The following is a 16,774-nucleotide window of genomic DNA, read 5'->3' on the forward strand; positions in this document are numbered from 1 at the left end:
TAAAAGGGGGGGAGGGGCGCAGGGCCAGGAGATCTCGAAAGTAGCTGAAATGCTATTTTCCACGTATCTCTCATTGAAACATTTACAGTGGCATAAACATATCTGGCCAGCAGCAGCAGCAGTAATTAAAAATCATGAATAACACGACTGGCCGAATCTAGTCTGAGGAGTCGAATACATCGTTAACCGCATTAACAGATCCCGTGTGGCCGGAGGACTGCGTCCGGGTCGGGGTTCATGTGACAGACCCGGGTCTGAGCCTCAGGTCCAGCCCACTGCGCCTCAACTGCACCTGGGAAGGTAAAGTACTTACTTCTAAAAGACGATTACACAGTCCCATTTGTTTATTCTTTCGTTTCCCTTGCCCGAGGAAATATATCAGAAAAAAAATGTTACTAATAGCAAAATCAGGGAGTTTCTTGCCTATGTTTTCTTCTAGAAGGTGTATGGTTTCAGGTCTTACGTTTAAGTCCTTAATCCATTTTGAGTTTATTCTTGAATATGGTGTAAGAAGGTGGTCCACTTTCATTTTTTTTGCATGTTACCTGTCCAGTTTTCCCAACACCATTTGTTGAAGAGGACTGTCTTTACCCCATTGTACATTCTTGCCTCCTTTGTCGTGGATTAAATGACCATATGGGCGTGGATGTATTTCTGGGCTCTCTATTCTGTTCCCTTGATCTATGTGTTTGTTTTCATACCAGTACCATGCTGTTTTGATTACTGTAGCCTTGTAGTATAGTTTGATATCAGGTAGTGTGATACCCCCTACTTTGTTCTTCTTTCTCAAGATTGCCATGGCTATTCGGGATCTTTCACAGTTCCATAGAAATTTTTGGATTATCTGTTCTAGTTCTCTGAAAAATGCCATTGGTATTTTGGTAGGAATTGCACTGAATCTATAGATTGCTTTGGGTAGTATGGCCATTTCAACGATGTTAATTTTTCCTACCCATGAGCACAGTATATGCTTCCATTTCTTTGTGTCTTCTTTAATTTCTTTCCTCAATGACTTATAATTTTCCAAGAACAGGCCTTTCATCTCCTAGGTTAATTTGATTCCTAGATATTTTGTTGTTTTTGATGCAACTGTAAATGGGATTGTTTCTTAATTTCTGATAGTACATAATTGGTGTATAAAAATACAACCAAATTCTGAATATTAATTTTGTATCCCGTTACTTTATTGAATTCATTTATCAGTTCTAACAGTTTTTTGATGGAATCTTTAGGGTTCTCTATCTATTGTATCATGGCATCTACAAATAATGGCAGTTTTACTTCTTCCTTTCCAATTTTGATGCCTTTTATTTTTCTTTCTTGTCTGACTGCTGTAGCGAGGGCTCCAATATTATGTTGAACTGAAGGGGTGAAATTGGGCATCTTTGTCTTGTTCCTGATCTTAAGGAAAACGCTTTTAGCCTTTCCCCACTGAATATGATGTTAGCTGTAGCTTTGTCATATCTGGCCTTTATCACGTTGAGGTAAATTCCCTCCATTTCCACTTTGCTGAGTTTTTATCATAAATGTATGCTAGAATTTGTCGAATGCTGTTCTGCATCTATTGATATGATCATACGATTTTTACTTTTCGATTTGTTAATGTGGTATGTCACATTAATTGATTTGCAGATGTTAAACCAACCTTGTGTCCCAGGAATAAATCCAACTCGATCATGGTGTACGATATTTCTAAAGTACTGCTGAATTCGGTTTGCTAATATTTTGTTGAGAGGTTTGCATTTATGTTCATCAGGAATATTGGCCTATAGTTTTCTTTTTCTGTAATGACTTTGTCTGTTTTTGGAGTCAGGGTAATGGTGGCCTTGTAAAAAGAATTGGGGAGTCTTCCCTCCTCTTGAATTTTTTGGAATAGTTTGAGGATAGGTATTAATTCTTTTTTGAATATTTGGTAAAATTCACCTGTGAAGCCACCCGGTCCAGGACTTTTGCTTTTTAGAAGTTTTTTGATTGCTGATTCGATTTCACTGGTACTAAGCAGTCAGTTAAGATTTTCTGTTTTTTTTTTTGTCTTGGAAGAGTGGATATTTCTCGGAAATTATCCATAAAACTCCTGGAGAAAATCACATAAGCAGTAAATTCTCTGACACTGTTCTTAGTAATATTTTTCTGACATATCTCTTCTGTCAAGAGAAACAAAAGAAAAAATAAACAAATGGAATTATATCAACATAAAAAGCTTTTGCGCAGCAAAGGAAATCATCAACAAAACAAAACAAAACAAAATACTGAATGGGAGAAGATATTAGCCAGTGCTACATCTGATAAGGGGTTAATATCCAAAATTTAAAAAGGACTCATACAACTCAATGACACCAACAAAAACAAAAATCCAATTAAAAAATGGGCAGAAGACCTGGATAGGCATTTCTTCAAAGAGGAACATACGGATGGCCAATAGACATATGAAAAGATGCTCAAGGTCACTAATCATCAGAGAAACACAAATTAACACCACAATGAGATATCACCTCACACCCGTCAGAATGACTATCATCAATAAATCAGCAAATGACAAGTGCTGGTGAGGATGTGGAGAAAAGGGAACCCCCATGCACTGCTGGTGGGATTGCAAAATGGGACAGCCACTATGGAACCTCCACTTTGGAGGTTCCTGAAAAAATGAAAAATAGAACTACCTTTTGACTCAGTAATTGCGCTTCTGGGTATTTACTCGAAAAAACACAAAACACTAATTTGTAAGGTCTGTGCACCCCTCTGTTCACGGCAGCACTATTCACAGTAGCCAAGATATGGAAGCACCCTAAATGCCCATCGATAGGCAATTCGATTAAAGAAGTTACGGTTCATATGTACAATGGAATATTACTCAGCCCTAAAAAAACTGAAACCCTACCATTTGCAATGATGTGGATGGACCTAGAGGGTTTTAGGCTGAGTGAAATAAGCCATATAGAGAAAAGAGAAATACCATATGATTTCACTTATATGCAGAATCTAAGGAACAAAAGGACCAAACTAAACAAAAATAGATTCACAGATACAGAGGACAATCTGGAGACTGCCAGAGGGGAGGAGGGGTGGGGGGCTGGGTGGAAAAGGTGACAGGATGACGAAGTGCGACTTAGTAGTTACAAAACTGTCACGGCGACGCGGAGCACAGCGCAGGGAATATGGTCGACAGCACTGTAATGGCTGCGCGTAGAGCAGACGGACGCTAAGTAACCGGGGGACCACCGCGTAAACTACGTGAGTGTCTAACCAATGCACTGAACACCTGAAATTAACGCAAATAAAAAATATTTAAAAGACAATTATGAACAGCACAAGAAATAGCACTGGTTAAGCACGAGCGCACAGTAGGTTCTACACAAATGACAGCCCGTTACACGTATTCATTCCACGGCGTTCGTTGGGTGCCTCCCGAGTTCCGGTACTGACCACGGGCTACCACGGCCGTTCTCGTCCAACGAGATGCCACTCAAGTCTCAGGTCAGCGAGCATCTTTAGAAGCTGCACAGTCCAGGTATCACAGGTAATACGGACAGCTCTGTGGAGGCCGCGGCCCGCATCTTCCAAACTGGTGGCCCTTCCCCCCGGCCCCCAGCCCCGGTCTAGCCCTATTCCCCATGACTCCTAGGAATCAGCGAGGGTTAATTCGATGTGTCCACTTGACTGGGCAAGCGGGTGCCCAGATATCTGGTCGAACATCGTTTGGGGTGTTTTGAATGAATTTAATCTTTAACACCATAGATTGAGGACACCAGGCTGCCCTCCCTAAAGGGGGTGGGCCTCATCCAATCAGATGAGTGGGAAGCCAGAATAGGGCAAAAGTTTGACCCTTCCCCGAGTAAGAGAAAACCCTTCCTGCCTGATGACCCCAAAACTGCTTCAGACTCAAATGAAAACACTGGCTTTTCCTGGCTCTTGAGCCTGCCGGAGTTCAGGATGCAACTGCACCGTCAGCTCTCCTGGGCCTCCGGCTTGTGGACCGCAGAGCTGGCGACTTTCCAGCCTCTGTGATCATGTGAGCCAATTTCTTACAATATTATATATACACACAATATATACTACACACACACACCACCTCTGCCCGCCTTGTCAGTTCTGCCTCTCTGGAGAGCCCTGGCTAAAACAGACACGTTATCACCCTGCACTGCTTGCTCGAGTGACCGGGATGACCAGACTCCAGGCTGCCAGCACAGCTGTGGTCCGTGTGGCACGCCCCGGAGTTGTGTAGTGCACGGGCTGCATGGCTGCACGTCAGCTGTGCTCTGACCTCCGACCTCGATGACCCTCGGGACTCTCCATGGAGCTTCGCCCCTCCCCACCTCACCTTCCCTCCCAGGGCCATGTCGTCAGTGCTCCCGGAGCTGGCACTGGCCCATCCACACCTTACCTCCAGGCACACAGCGAAAGCCATCGCCCTGGTAACCAGGTTTGCACTGGCACGTGAAGGAGCCCGGAGTGTTGTAGCAGAAGGCATCGGGGTGACATCGGCTTGGCTGGCATTCGTCCACATCTGCAAAACAGCGCCCAGGGACAGTGAGATTCCTTCTGGAATTCATGGTTCACACACTATTTTAAGCCACTTGCTCAACTCTATAAGGCCCTATTTCTGACCCGGGCACGATGATTTAGAATTCATTCAACATTAATTATCAAAACACTAACTTCCCAATTTCTATCTTGGGCATTTACTAATGTGTTTCGCTTTGATGATAACATTTTCGTGAAAAATCGAGCTTGCAAAGATAAAAAGGGAGGATTCTTTTGCACTATAAAATGATCCTTCGTCATAAATGAGAGCTTCAAAAATGTCTGAGAGTTTGCAGTCAGACTAACTGCTCGACAGGAAAACCTCAGAGACCAGAGAAAATTCACATATTCAGTAATAAAAAACAGCCTCTCAGAAATTATAATCTACCTTAGACAATTTGGGGCTTTTCAGAAATACTCTATGGTACGAAGTTTGGTAATTTTGCAAACCAAGGGACCGGGGTATTGTGTTTACAACTGTCTACTTAAAATTATCTCTAGAACACCCTGGCAGCCAAGATGGACTCACCTCTGAAAGGTCTGAAAGAATTCTACGGAGTCATTTATTCTCTGAGTCTGTGCTCATTGGTTCAATAAAGGGATTTCACTTTATTGAAAACCATCACGCAGATAGTTAGAGCTGGCCAGGTGAACAACTATACGTATCTTATTAAATAGATGGCTGGACTTTAAGCTTTACGAAGGCAAGGATGATTTGACTTTTCGTGAAAGACCATCTCAGGGTGTCTAATTGTTGCCTGAATGAGAAAGTTACATGGAACAAAACAGTCAGAGGAGGCCAAGTGTCTTCCCCATGAGAACAGCCTCCAAAAGAAAACGCACACTTCAAACTACTAGACAGAGATAAAATGCAGACAAAATTTACCTACAGAGTTGAGAGAATAACTTCGAAACTCGGAGTGAATCAGTAATTAGCGTAAGTTCCACCTAGGGAGATTTTTCAGGTTACACAGAGAATAATCGGAGCCACACGCACCTTGGCAGGCCCGGCCGTCCCCAGAGAAGCCTGGCAAACAGGAGCAGGTGTAGGAGGAGCCCCCCGTGTAGACACACCGGGCCCGCTGGGGAATGTCGCAGTCGTGCAGGCCCGTCGTGCAGTGGTCGATGGGGCGCTGGTCCACGATCGCTTCAAACACAAGGTGGACACACGTTTGAAGAGTCCCCTGAGCAGCTCCAGCGCCCTCCGAGCTCCCTCCACGCCAATAGTTTAGTCCGCTCCTGGGACGGCGCTGACACCCCAGACCTCCGGGCACCTCCTCGGCTTCACCCCCTGCTCCCCACTGGGCTGGTGTCCCCATCTCTCCTCCTGTTCCTTCCCGCCTGGACACCATGGACAGTCACTCGGCCTGGCTTCCAACCTGTTTCACGCCAGGTTCTGTCTCAGCCACTGTCCCCACCAGGCCCCAAGCCCGACTTGCCCTGGAGGAGGAACATCGCGGGCGCACACGCCTCCTGGGGCAGCTCTGCCGGCGGAGCATCGGGAGCTAAGGATCTGAGACTTCTGCGTGGTACCTTTAACCCCGACCCACTGAGCAGATGGGACAGTCACTACAAATGCAGAAGCCGAGGTCACCCATTCCTCACCAGTGACGGAGAAATGCCCTTCGGGTGCAGTGAGCAGGTACGGTGGAAAGGCTATGGGCCTCTGGGGCGGGCGGTCCTGGGTCTCTGCCAGGCACATGTGTCCACCACATGGCTCTAGGCAAATCCCACAAGTCTCGGAGTCTCAGTTCTTCCTCTGTGGAATGGGAATGACTTCCGGCACGCCGAGCACAGGGCGGCCCGCCAGATGGGACTACTGTTTTCTATGGGTCCTGGTGACAGAACTCGTGAAATGAGGGCTCAGGAAGTGGGGGAGTGACATGGAGGTGAGCCGACAACACCACCTGTGCTCTTGCCTCAGGATGAGGATCAAGGGCTGAGCTCCAGGGGTGACTTCCAACGGCTGGTTCAGGTACCCTGGGGCTTCCCAGGCACCATTTAGCTTTTGGTTTTAAAGCCCTGTCCCTCGCAAGGTCACAACAGAAACTTTCCTTTCCTCTGAGGAGGCCTCGATGCCTGGATGACCCCAGAGGCAAGAGGACACCCTTGGATCCTTCCAAGACTAATCTAGTTGATCGCGCCTCCGGTGCTTCGAGGACGAGCGAGCTAAGCACTGTTGGGGGCAGGTGAAGAAGGGGCACCCCTCAAAGGACTGTGCCAAACGAGAGGCTGACCAGGGTGGTCCAGAGCGGCCTCCCCCCACCCCCAACCTCCCCTCCAGGATACGGTCGGTCCTAATAAAGATCTCCAGGAGCAGAGAAGCCGACCACCAAGTTAGCCAGTGGGGAGCCTGGGTTACGTGTTGGGGTGTGTTTAGGCAGGCTCGATTTGACCCAGGGAAGAGTGACCGAAAGGGACGAAGCGCCCAGCGGATGGAACACGCAGGGTCTACAGGTGGGGAAGGGGCGGGAAGCCTCGCGGTACCCGGTCCTGGTGGAACTTTAGGGTCTTTGGGCACTTTTCACACCTGTTTCTGAGCAATGGGGTCTCAACGAAATCTTACTCAGAATCTGTTATATAGAAAAACAGAAGTCTGGAGGACAAGAGCCCACGGCTTCCTTAAAGCCTCCTCGGCAGCTCCAAGGTCTCCTGGGACACAGTAAACCTGTGATCTAGCCTGGTCACCCCATTTCATAGGTGAGGAACAGAGACCCAGAGAGGTTAATTGTCTTCCTCAAAACCAAATGCCTACGAGTAGACATCTGTACCTCCAGTGAGGGTGGATGTCAGGAATGGCTGGATCCAGAACCCCAGGACTGTGTGCTTCGCCACCCAAACGGTAAAGGATCACTACCCAAGTCTGAGCCCAAATGTAATGTAAATGGTGCTGCCAGGAAAAATAAACTTCTGAATCTCCTTCATCTCAAAGAGCAGAAAAGGAAATCAGGCCCAAAACAGAAATTGTTGCTCTCTATTTAAAAAAAAATAAAAGGAGTAACTTTCGCAGAGCTGAAATCTCAACTCTGTGCAAAGAAAACTGGCCTCTCTCAATTCACAGCTGTTTGGGTCATTCTCAAAATATGAGAACTGCCTGTTCCCTCCCGCCCCCAGGACTCTGCCTCACCCTGTGACCTCGGTGGCCTCGTTCAAGCTTCCAGATGGAGCAAACAAAGCACTAGGGTTTACTAAAAAGCAAGGAAGGGCAAGGAGATGCGTCGCTCAGGCAGCAGAAGAGAAATCTGTTTTAAATTGGGAAGAAACGTTAGGTTCAGATGGCGCATTCAGCACACTGCCCTCCAGACTGAAAATCTCTAAGAATCTTTGAACTGAAAATTCTTGCAACCAACAGGTCAAAGTGCAGCAGTAGGGAAAAGTGGAAAAATTCAAACAATCTGGCTCTCTGTGGCTGGCCCACCATCGTCATCGCCAAAATCGTCATCGACCTAAAGCATAATTAGCCTAATTAACACCCTCGACTCACCTACTTCGGTAAGCCTAAGTTATGTTACTACTTGTGGCCTGTAAAATTCAAATCCATAGGTAGAATGGCCCAAAATGGAATTTTAGATGTAAATCGGAAAGAATTCAATCCAAAGCACGTAATGACACAAGTGCCTATGAGGCGACGATCCTTCCACGTGAATCCCGAGTCCACTAATTTAAGGAGAAATGACTCTAATTGTTTGCATAGCTGTTATAGGAACAACGGAAAGAATTAAAAGGAATTTTGTAAGAAGGGAACATAACACGCAGCTTGCGGCAGGCGAGGTGACGGAGTCACCAGTGCAGACGGTAACAGCGCTCATTCCTGGGGCACGTGACACCCCAGGGAGCTGGGGGGGAAGGGCGAAGCTGGATTCAGCCTCATAGACGGTGGCCAACCAACACCAGAACCCGGCACCTTCCGCCTGGGTCAGGATGCTTATGAGCAAGGCCTTTGACGCCGGCGCTAACATATGGCACGTGGATGAAGATCCTGAGCGTCCCGCGGGCCTAACTTACCCACACACGTCCCCGCCTCTGAAAACCGGTAGCCCTGCACACACTCGCAGCGAAAGGTCCCTGGCAGGTTATTGCAGACGGCGTGGCTCCCACACGCCGAGGGCTGTTCTGAGCATTCGTCGATATCTACAGCGAGTGTTTGAAAAAGAAGACTTGTTTTAAACCTCTTCATACATCACTAGATATAATACAATAAAAAGACCTAAACCCAGACGAAAACCCAAACCAAATGGCATTTTGGAAAATACGCTGGGACGAGTGTTTCTGTGAAATGTTTCAGACACAAGCTTTCGGACGAGAGGGGGCTCCAGGCACAGCCGGATGGTGACGGATCGAAGCCCCTCCCGAGGCGGCCGCTTCCACACCTCCCCGGGCCGGGCTGGGGCGGGGGTCCACCGAGCGTGGACCACACAGTGCCGGCCACCAGCTGCTGCTCCAACAACTCGACAGGAAAAGGCCGTTCCGGCCCCGCGGTCTCTCTCCGCAGCCCAGAGGACGTCCCGGCACAGCTGTCTGTCTGGACGCCGTGTGCAGCCTGCAGGGCCCCACGGCTCCGGCTCGCCTGCCAAAGCAGACTAGCACGGAGCACATTTTCAGTCCAAGGCCAGAGCAAAACCACGAGAGCTCATCCAAGCTCCATGCCCCCTGGGAAGCTTACGGGAAGGGAGGCTGCGTGTCCCTCACGCCCTCTGTCTGGAAAAGCACTGGCAGAACGGGCCTGGCGACCGTGGGACGGTGGCCCCCAGCACGACCTCCGCCTCAGTGCAGGCCTACACAGACGACCCAAGCAGGGCGTCTTTTCCTTACAGCAAGAGCCCAGCAATTCCCCACGAACATCCCTCGGTCCTTGCAGCTCAGACGTTCTCCCTAACGTCTAATTTATATCTTCCCTCCCACGAAATGAGGCCAAGACTTTAACCCTTTCTTTAGTGGAAATTGTGACTTGGTGATAACTGTGCCTCATAAGACATCACAATATGTGCTTGAAGATTATTGTTCTTACTACTTAACGTCGGGTCAACCTCTTCTCTGGGAAGAGATTTCCTTTCATATGTCATACCCTAACCCAATCGGAAAATCCTGGATTATTCTTGTAATTACTGCTTCCCTTTCGACTTTTTTCAGAGTGGCTGCTTTCCGCATAGTTTCAACAGCTCTAAGTTTCTCCAATGTAGCCCTTTTTATAAAGGTCCGCCTCTTCGAGAAGAGTCTCGTGACCGATTAGTTAAACACCTGTGCATCCCCAAAATTACTCAGTGAGAGATCACCCAACTCTCTCTACAAACGCCCAACGGAGAAATGCATGGAGGCCGTTCTGCGAGGCACCGGATCTCCGTGATTCAACGAGAAGTTCTCCCCAAATTCCCGTGGAGGGTCACTCTGCAGCGCCTGACCGCCACCGGCTTTGTGACTGTCACCTACCATACATCAACACCGTGCACGCACACTTACAAAGGCCCATCCTCACCCTCCCCTAGGGCCCTATCCAGGCCAAAACAACACGGCAAGTGACCTGCTTAACGCAATTCCCTACCAACAGCTTGTCTCACTGCATTAACACTTTGAGGCACATTCTAGTGACCCCGAACAAAACATGGCCTGACTGGGAGTACATCCGCATTCCACAGTGCTAATCCGCCAGAATAAGGACCAACCACAGGACAAAAGCAAGCCCACACATGACCGCCTGTCTTCCTGGGCGAGGTCATCAGAGTGTTTTCTGTGACAGCAGCGGGTTACATCACGCGTGGCTGGTCGTGCCTTGAGGAGTGAAGCAAACGCTCCCACGACGACCGGCTCAGGCACCGAGAGTGGGATCGGCCAGAGGCTGGGGTTCGGTGGCAGCAGGTTGGGGTGCCTGCGTGCTTTACTAACACTCAGTTGGCTTAGGAAGTCGAAGCGGGGCTCCATAAAGACTCGGGAGATATACGCTTACGCTGAGAAACGAGGGGCCCCGCTCCTGAGGGGTGTCCGTCTCCTTCTCCACGGCCCTGGGGAACTCTGCTCACACACTCAGAGCATCATGCCGCCTCCACCTGGCCTCGCCAATCCAGCCGTTCGAGACTGGCGGGCTCCTCCGGGGGACCTCTGATAACCCGAGGTCAGTAGGAACCATGCCCCTCACCCGCTAGCGATGTGTTACAAGGAAGATGAGTCGCAGATTGAATTCTACCACGAGTCTCAAATTCTAATTCTATCAGCAAGCTGGCTAAAGCACTGTGCAACCGTTCCCGGGAGCACCTTACACGAAGCTTTGCTCCGAAGCAAACATGACAGTTTGCTGACGGCGGCTCTGCTACCTCGGCCCTAAGTCGGCACGCTGAACCACCCTTCACTGAGGGCACGGGATTCCGGACCCGAAGCCTCGGCCCCGAAGCCCCAGGCTGCCGGCCTCAGTCGATCCTGGCCAAACGTGCACATGGACGCCTCTCATTCCGGCCGGAAAACTTCTAAAGCGTCCGTTCCTCGCGTTCATCAGCGAGCCCTCAGGTGCACGCGAAAGGAGCGTGACCCAAGCACCTGCCAATCCCGTGCCAGTCACCTCTGGTGTACACTCTCCACTGCGTCGGCGGTCAACTAACTGCCCCTCGGTGGTGGAGCGCAATTTAGTAACAAACACGTAAATACTAAGCTGCCTATGTGAAAGTGTTTGAAGTTAAGTTCTAGGTGACAAGTGTGACGAGAAGGCAGCGTAACGTGCGGGCTTGAGTCAGAGACGCGAGCTCCGGCTCTGTCACTGGCTCGCTCTAATGAGCCTCGGTTTTCTCACCTATAAAAACAGAAATGGATCTCCCACCCCGGAGGAGGGCAGCTATAAAACAGAAAGTAAGTGTTGGCGAGGATGTGGAGAAATCGCAGCCCTTACGCATGGCTGGTGGGAATGCAAAATGGTCCAGCTGCTGTGAAGATCAGTAGGAGGTTCCTCGAAACATCCAACACGGAATGACCACAGCGACTCCGCTTTCTGGGTATGGACCCAAAAGAGTTGAAAGCAGAGACTGGGGCAGACGTTGGTACACCCACCATCACAGCAGCATCATTCACAGCAGCCCAAGAACCGAAGCAACCCAAGGGCTGGACTTAAAATATGTAGCATCCGGACATAAAGGAATATTATTCAGCCGTAAAAAGGAAGGAAATTCTGCCCCACGCTACCACGTGGATGAACCCTGAGGACACTATGCTAAGTGAAATAAGGTAGTCACGAAAGGCGAGATGCTATATGATTCCACATGTTTGAGGTCCCTAGAGGGGTCGGATTCACAGAGAGGAGAATGGTGGGCGCCGGGAGCGGGGCGGGGAGGGGAATGGGGACAGAGCTTCGTTTTTGCAAACAAAAAGGTTCTGGACGATGGTGCTGGCTGCACAAAGTGCGTGTACTTAGGGCCGCGGAAACGTACACTTAAAAACAGTTAAAATGGTAAACTTTATGTAATGTGCATTTTACCGCAATTAAAATAATTTTAAAAAGACGGAAATGAAACAATCTATCTCGTTAGAGTTGTTGATTAAATGAGATGGTGTTTGGGAAGCAGCTCACACAAACGTGCCTGGGGACGTCACAGCTATATTGTGACCGGGATAAACAGCGCTGACTCCAGCTTCCCTTCATAGGGGTGTTCCTACAGTGAGGTGTGGTTTTACAAACTGCACTGCTCCTTAGAGTCGGTGCATTTTATGGCGGTACCCCTAAGAGTGCGAGGGGACACCGAGTGTGGGCCTGGCACCCCGTCAACCCCCATCACAGCTCGCTTCCCCCCGCCTCCCCGGACACCTGGTGTACAGGGTCTGCCCCGCCACCCCAAGGCAGAACCGAGGGCCGTACCGTAGCAGGAGCGTCCATCTCCGCGGAAGCCGATGGAGCACTCACAAGTGAACTGTGTACCCGGGCCGGGCCGGCAGGCCGCGTTGGTGTCACAGCCATGAGTCCCGATGTAGCAAGGGTTCTGCAGGGCGTCAGGGGAGCCGTCTGCGGAGGCAGAGGCACGGAAACCAGGTGAGTCCTCAGAAACGCTGGCAGGTTCCCCCTCCCGGAGAGGAAGGCAAGACGGGGGCCCAGCGGGGGTCGAGGGGAGGTCCTGGGCAGTGCCAGGGGCTCCCCCCAAGCACACTTGCCACCAGCACATCACTAACTGGCCAGAGGGCAACTCGGCCGTAAAAGAGATTAAATCACGACAAATAAAAGAAGACATTAAAAAGGACATCATTAAAAGTAAAAAGACCTTATCGCAAAATATGAACTGTTTGAATACATTTAAAACATGCATGGACTCATGGCAGCATTGTGCAAATAAATGATCTCTGCGCTTGTACTAAGCACCTGTCTCATTCTATGGGAACCGTGGGTTCCCCTCGGCACCCCCCCTTTCTCCTCCATGTGCATGTTTCAAAAGAAGAAACCAGCAAACTCTTGGGGTAAAATGTCACATCATCTGGACGAAATGCTGTTTTAAGACTACCACTATTTAATATCTTCTCTGCCACTGAAAGATCCACATTAGCACCCATTTCTGTTAACCGAAAAAAATCCCAAGAGGCTTCGCTTTTACTCAAAAGCCATTCCCTCACTAACCAAGGTCGTTCATCAAAGTTGAGCAGGTAACGCGAACTTCCGGAAGCCGGCCGGGCCACTTCCCCGAACTTCCGGAAGCAGGCCAGGCCACTTCCGCTTACGGAAGGCTCCACTGGAACGTCACGCTTTCGGACAGCGGAGAAAGCTGTGTTTTACCTCGTGTTACAACATTGCCTAACAGCCAATTAGTTATGGACTGAAAACGTTTGCTGCCAAAGTGTTTGCGACAAAGATGTCTACGGCAAAAGTACTGGACAGGAAACCAGCCTGTGTCGCTCGGGTCTGGATCGGCAAAGCACATCCCACGGGCCCCACGCCTGTTTTCGTTAATCAAGATCCACGGGAAACCGGCTACGACCGTTGGCTTGCACAGTCTGTGGCTGCGTTTGTGCACGATGGCAGAAGTGAGATCTGCGACAGACACTGGATGGCTGACAACGCCTAAAGTATTTACTATCCAACCATTGAAGAAAAAAATGTGCCGACCCCTGATGCCTAGAGCTACAGTTGTCAAGGAGGGAGACAGCTGCCCTCCTCCTGCTCCATGGAGCTGCACGAGGACACGCCTGATCAGCTGGAGAAGTGACCTGGGTGTGACAAAAGACCCAAGGTAACTGAGAAAATGAAAGAGCTCAACCCCCGGATTCAGAATATGCAGAACCCCTGGGGCTCCGAGACGTGGACAGTGTGCAGTCTGACACTGACACGTCGCAGCAGCTCCACAAAGTGCCAGCTCCTTCCAGGCGGCCAGAAGCGCCCACGGACCTCAGCTCAGACCCACAGCCGTGGGCTCCGAGCCTGACTTCCATCAGATTCTATTTCGATTTCCTCAGGCGCCGAGCACACATTCCTTTTAGAGTTGAGTGCTTTAGAGTGGAGTGTTTTAAAAGAAGAAACCAGCAAACTCTTGGGGTAAAAAGTCACGTCATCTGGACGAAATGCTATTTTAAGATCACCGCTATTTAATATCTTCTCTGCCACTGAAAGATCCACATTAGCACCCATTACTGTTAACCGAAAAAAATCCCAAGAGGCTTTCGCTTTTACTCAAAAGCCATTCCCTCACTAACCAAGATCGTTTAAAAGCCCTGCCCAAGCCCGCTGCAGCCCCGATGGCCTGCTCTACGAGGTCACTCACAGGTGAGCGTCCTGCATCCCTCCCCACATCAGATGACGAGCAGGCCTCAGGTTAGCTGCACAGAAACAGATGGCAAGACGTGTCCTTTCTGTTAGGAGATCTGCTAGCATCATTTTCTTCTTACTGAGAGTAGAAGACGCAACACAGCGTCACACAGCACAGAGCACACGTGGTGCACAGTCTGAGCTGCCATCTCTTACCCCGCACGGGCCCGACGGAGTTGCTCAGAGCATAGCGTAAGATCCTCTCCTCCTGGTTGTACAGGACAAACACGCTGTCCACCGAGAGCTGCTGGGTGCGGGGCAGGGCCGGCCTGGAGTCATCATGGACACACTCCTGGAAGGTGATGGTCTGGCGCCACTGGTAGGTGTGGATGTTCGAAGGGGCAGCGCCATCCCGCTCAGGCTCTCTCACGGTGTACTCCCGGGTGGAGGAGGATGTGATCACTGGGGCGCGGGAGGGCAGGAGGGTGACAAGGGAGGGGGACAGAGACGAGAGCGTAAGGATGCAAGAGGCCTTCGCCGAGGGCTTTAAAACCATTGGCAGCATCCCCCGCCCACAGCACGACCAGAGGGAGAGCAGATGGGGCAGGTGAATTAGACCATTTATTCCTATGTTGGGATTCATTCTGCCACCTAGACTTCTCATACTGTTATTGGTATTATTTGCATTGGTAATATTTGTTGCTTATTCTCATCAAGTGCTGCTCTACAAGCTCCTAAGCTACCCAGAACCAACCTAGAGGTTAAGGTCTGGCGGAAAGAGATACACGGGAAGTCCCACCTCACACTGTCACAGCCTGTGGGACACACTACTAGCCTCAGTTTCTTTTACAGCGTGGATTGGGGCGAGGATGAGACACTATGTGAAGTTTCTGAGACTGAGCAAGCTAATACTGTTATTAAGGTCAGCTACCACCTAGGGAACATTAACCATGTGACTAGCACAGTGCTAACTGCTTTATATAAACTATGTCACTTAGGATTCAATAATTAGCAGTCGTCAGGTATAACCCTAGATTAAGCAGTTGTCTGATATTTAAAAATAAGACATTTCAGCACTCAGTTTCTGACAAATTGCTAAGTGCTGCGAGCAAACCTCATAGACAGTCTTTCCCACTCAAGAGAGCTGCTTCTCACCCCTGCCACGAAAGTCCCAACTTCCTATTTACAAAAAAAAGTATAAAAGAGTCTTTATATCTGTGTGCTCTGCTGTAGTTCAAAATAAAGCCAGAGGACAAATAAAAGTTTCTTGTAAGCCGCCTCTGGTCCAGCTCCTATGTGTGGGCTGCCAGAAACGCTGACTGTGAACCGGGGTCCTGATGCTCATGCCAGGTCCCGTCACCCACTCCCACCCCCTAGGAGAGCCGATCCAGCCACAGAGCCGTGGTAACTGGTACAACCCTCCAAGTGGCAACTTCATAAGAGCCCTGAAGAAGTTCTCATTGTTTAAGTCAGCATTTCTATTTCTAAGAATTGAGTCGAGAAAGGATCAGAACTTTGGTCAAGATTTATGATGAAAATGGTCATTTCAACTTATTACGAGAAGGGAAAATTGGTAATAACCCAAGCTTTAGAAAACAGAATGGCTTAAATTAACAGCCACACAATAGACTCATACAGATTCATTAAAAAGTGTTTTCAAAGCCTACTAAATAAAACGATAAAATATTCATAATTTGACATCAACTGGAAAAGTAAAGCCATAATAATGTGGCATGACTGCAATTTTATTTAAATAAAGACTATACACCTGACTGTAGATTACATAATAGTATTGTATCAATGTTACATGTCCTGGTTTTGATCATTGTACTGAAACCGTGTAAGAGAATGTTCTTTTTCTTAAGAAAACGTGTGAAGTATTTAAGGGATAAAGGATCGCAATGTGTATAACTTACTCTCAAAAACTGTGCGTGTTTGTGCACGCATGCGAATAATGAAGTAAATCTGCCGAAATGTTAACTGGTGAAGCTGGGAAAACGGTATGTGGAAATTGTGCTATTTTCAAGTTTTCTGTAAATTTGAAATTCTTTAAAATAAAGTTAAAACTTCATATAGATATACAGCATATTAAAATTATATTACTGTATTTTGAAGTTGTAAACTATGTTGAGATATTTATATAAGGATATTATGTCTATGTTGGTATATGTATGGGGATAATATATATCTATATAGAAGAGAAAAAGCTGAACGGAAATACACATATTTAATAATAATTATATCTTGGTTTGACAACTATAACTTACGCTCATTTTCTTTTTGCATTAAATTCTCTACAGTGACTGGGTGCTGTCTACGATTAGGGAAAGGTGACTTTAATAAGGTATCGCCCACGTGTCCCTCTCCAAAGCCCGGGAGACTGCGCCAGCTCGGGTGCCGCAGTGGCCAGGAGCCCGTGGCGGGCGCCAGGCTGTCCCCTCACCGTCGCGGGAGTAGTGGTACAGCTCCGTGTAGGGCTCGATGTGCACCGTGGAGCCCGCCAGCACCTGCGGCACGCGGCCCTCCAGCTCCGTGTCGATGGTCAGGTGTCCG

At 48.8% G+C, this 16,774-nt stretch overlaps 1 protein-coding gene across 1 annotated transcript in view; it reads right to left on the minus strand.

Annotated features, from left to right (window-relative positions):
- NID1 (nidogen 1) overlaps positions 1-16,774 on the minus strand; it is a 61,753-nt gene that overhangs the window by 16,142 nt on the left and 28,837 nt on the right. The window contains exons 7-12 of the mRNA XM_006920763.3: positions 16,665-16,774; positions 14,438-14,683; positions 12,353-12,496; positions 8,527-8,652; positions 5,519-5,668; positions 4,382-4,504 (exon numbers count right to left, since the gene is read on the minus strand). The exon at positions 16,665-16,774 is cut by the window's right edge and continues 76 nt beyond it. Of these exons, the coding sequence (XP_006920825.1) occupies positions 4,382-4,504; positions 5,519-5,668; positions 8,527-8,652; positions 12,353-12,496; positions 14,438-14,683; positions 16,665-16,774 (899 nt within the window). The remainder of the gene's footprint in view (positions 1-4,381; positions 4,505-5,518; positions 5,669-8,526; positions 8,653-12,352; positions 12,497-14,437; positions 14,684-16,664) is intronic.

Source organism: Pteropus alecto, unplaced genomic scaffold, assembly GCF_000325575.1.
Source record: "Pteropus alecto unplaced genomic scaffold, ASM32557v1 scaffold189, whole genome shotgun sequence".
Classification (NCBI taxonomy): domain Eukaryota; kingdom Metazoa; phylum Chordata; class Mammalia; order Chiroptera; family Pteropodidae; genus Pteropus; species Pteropus alecto.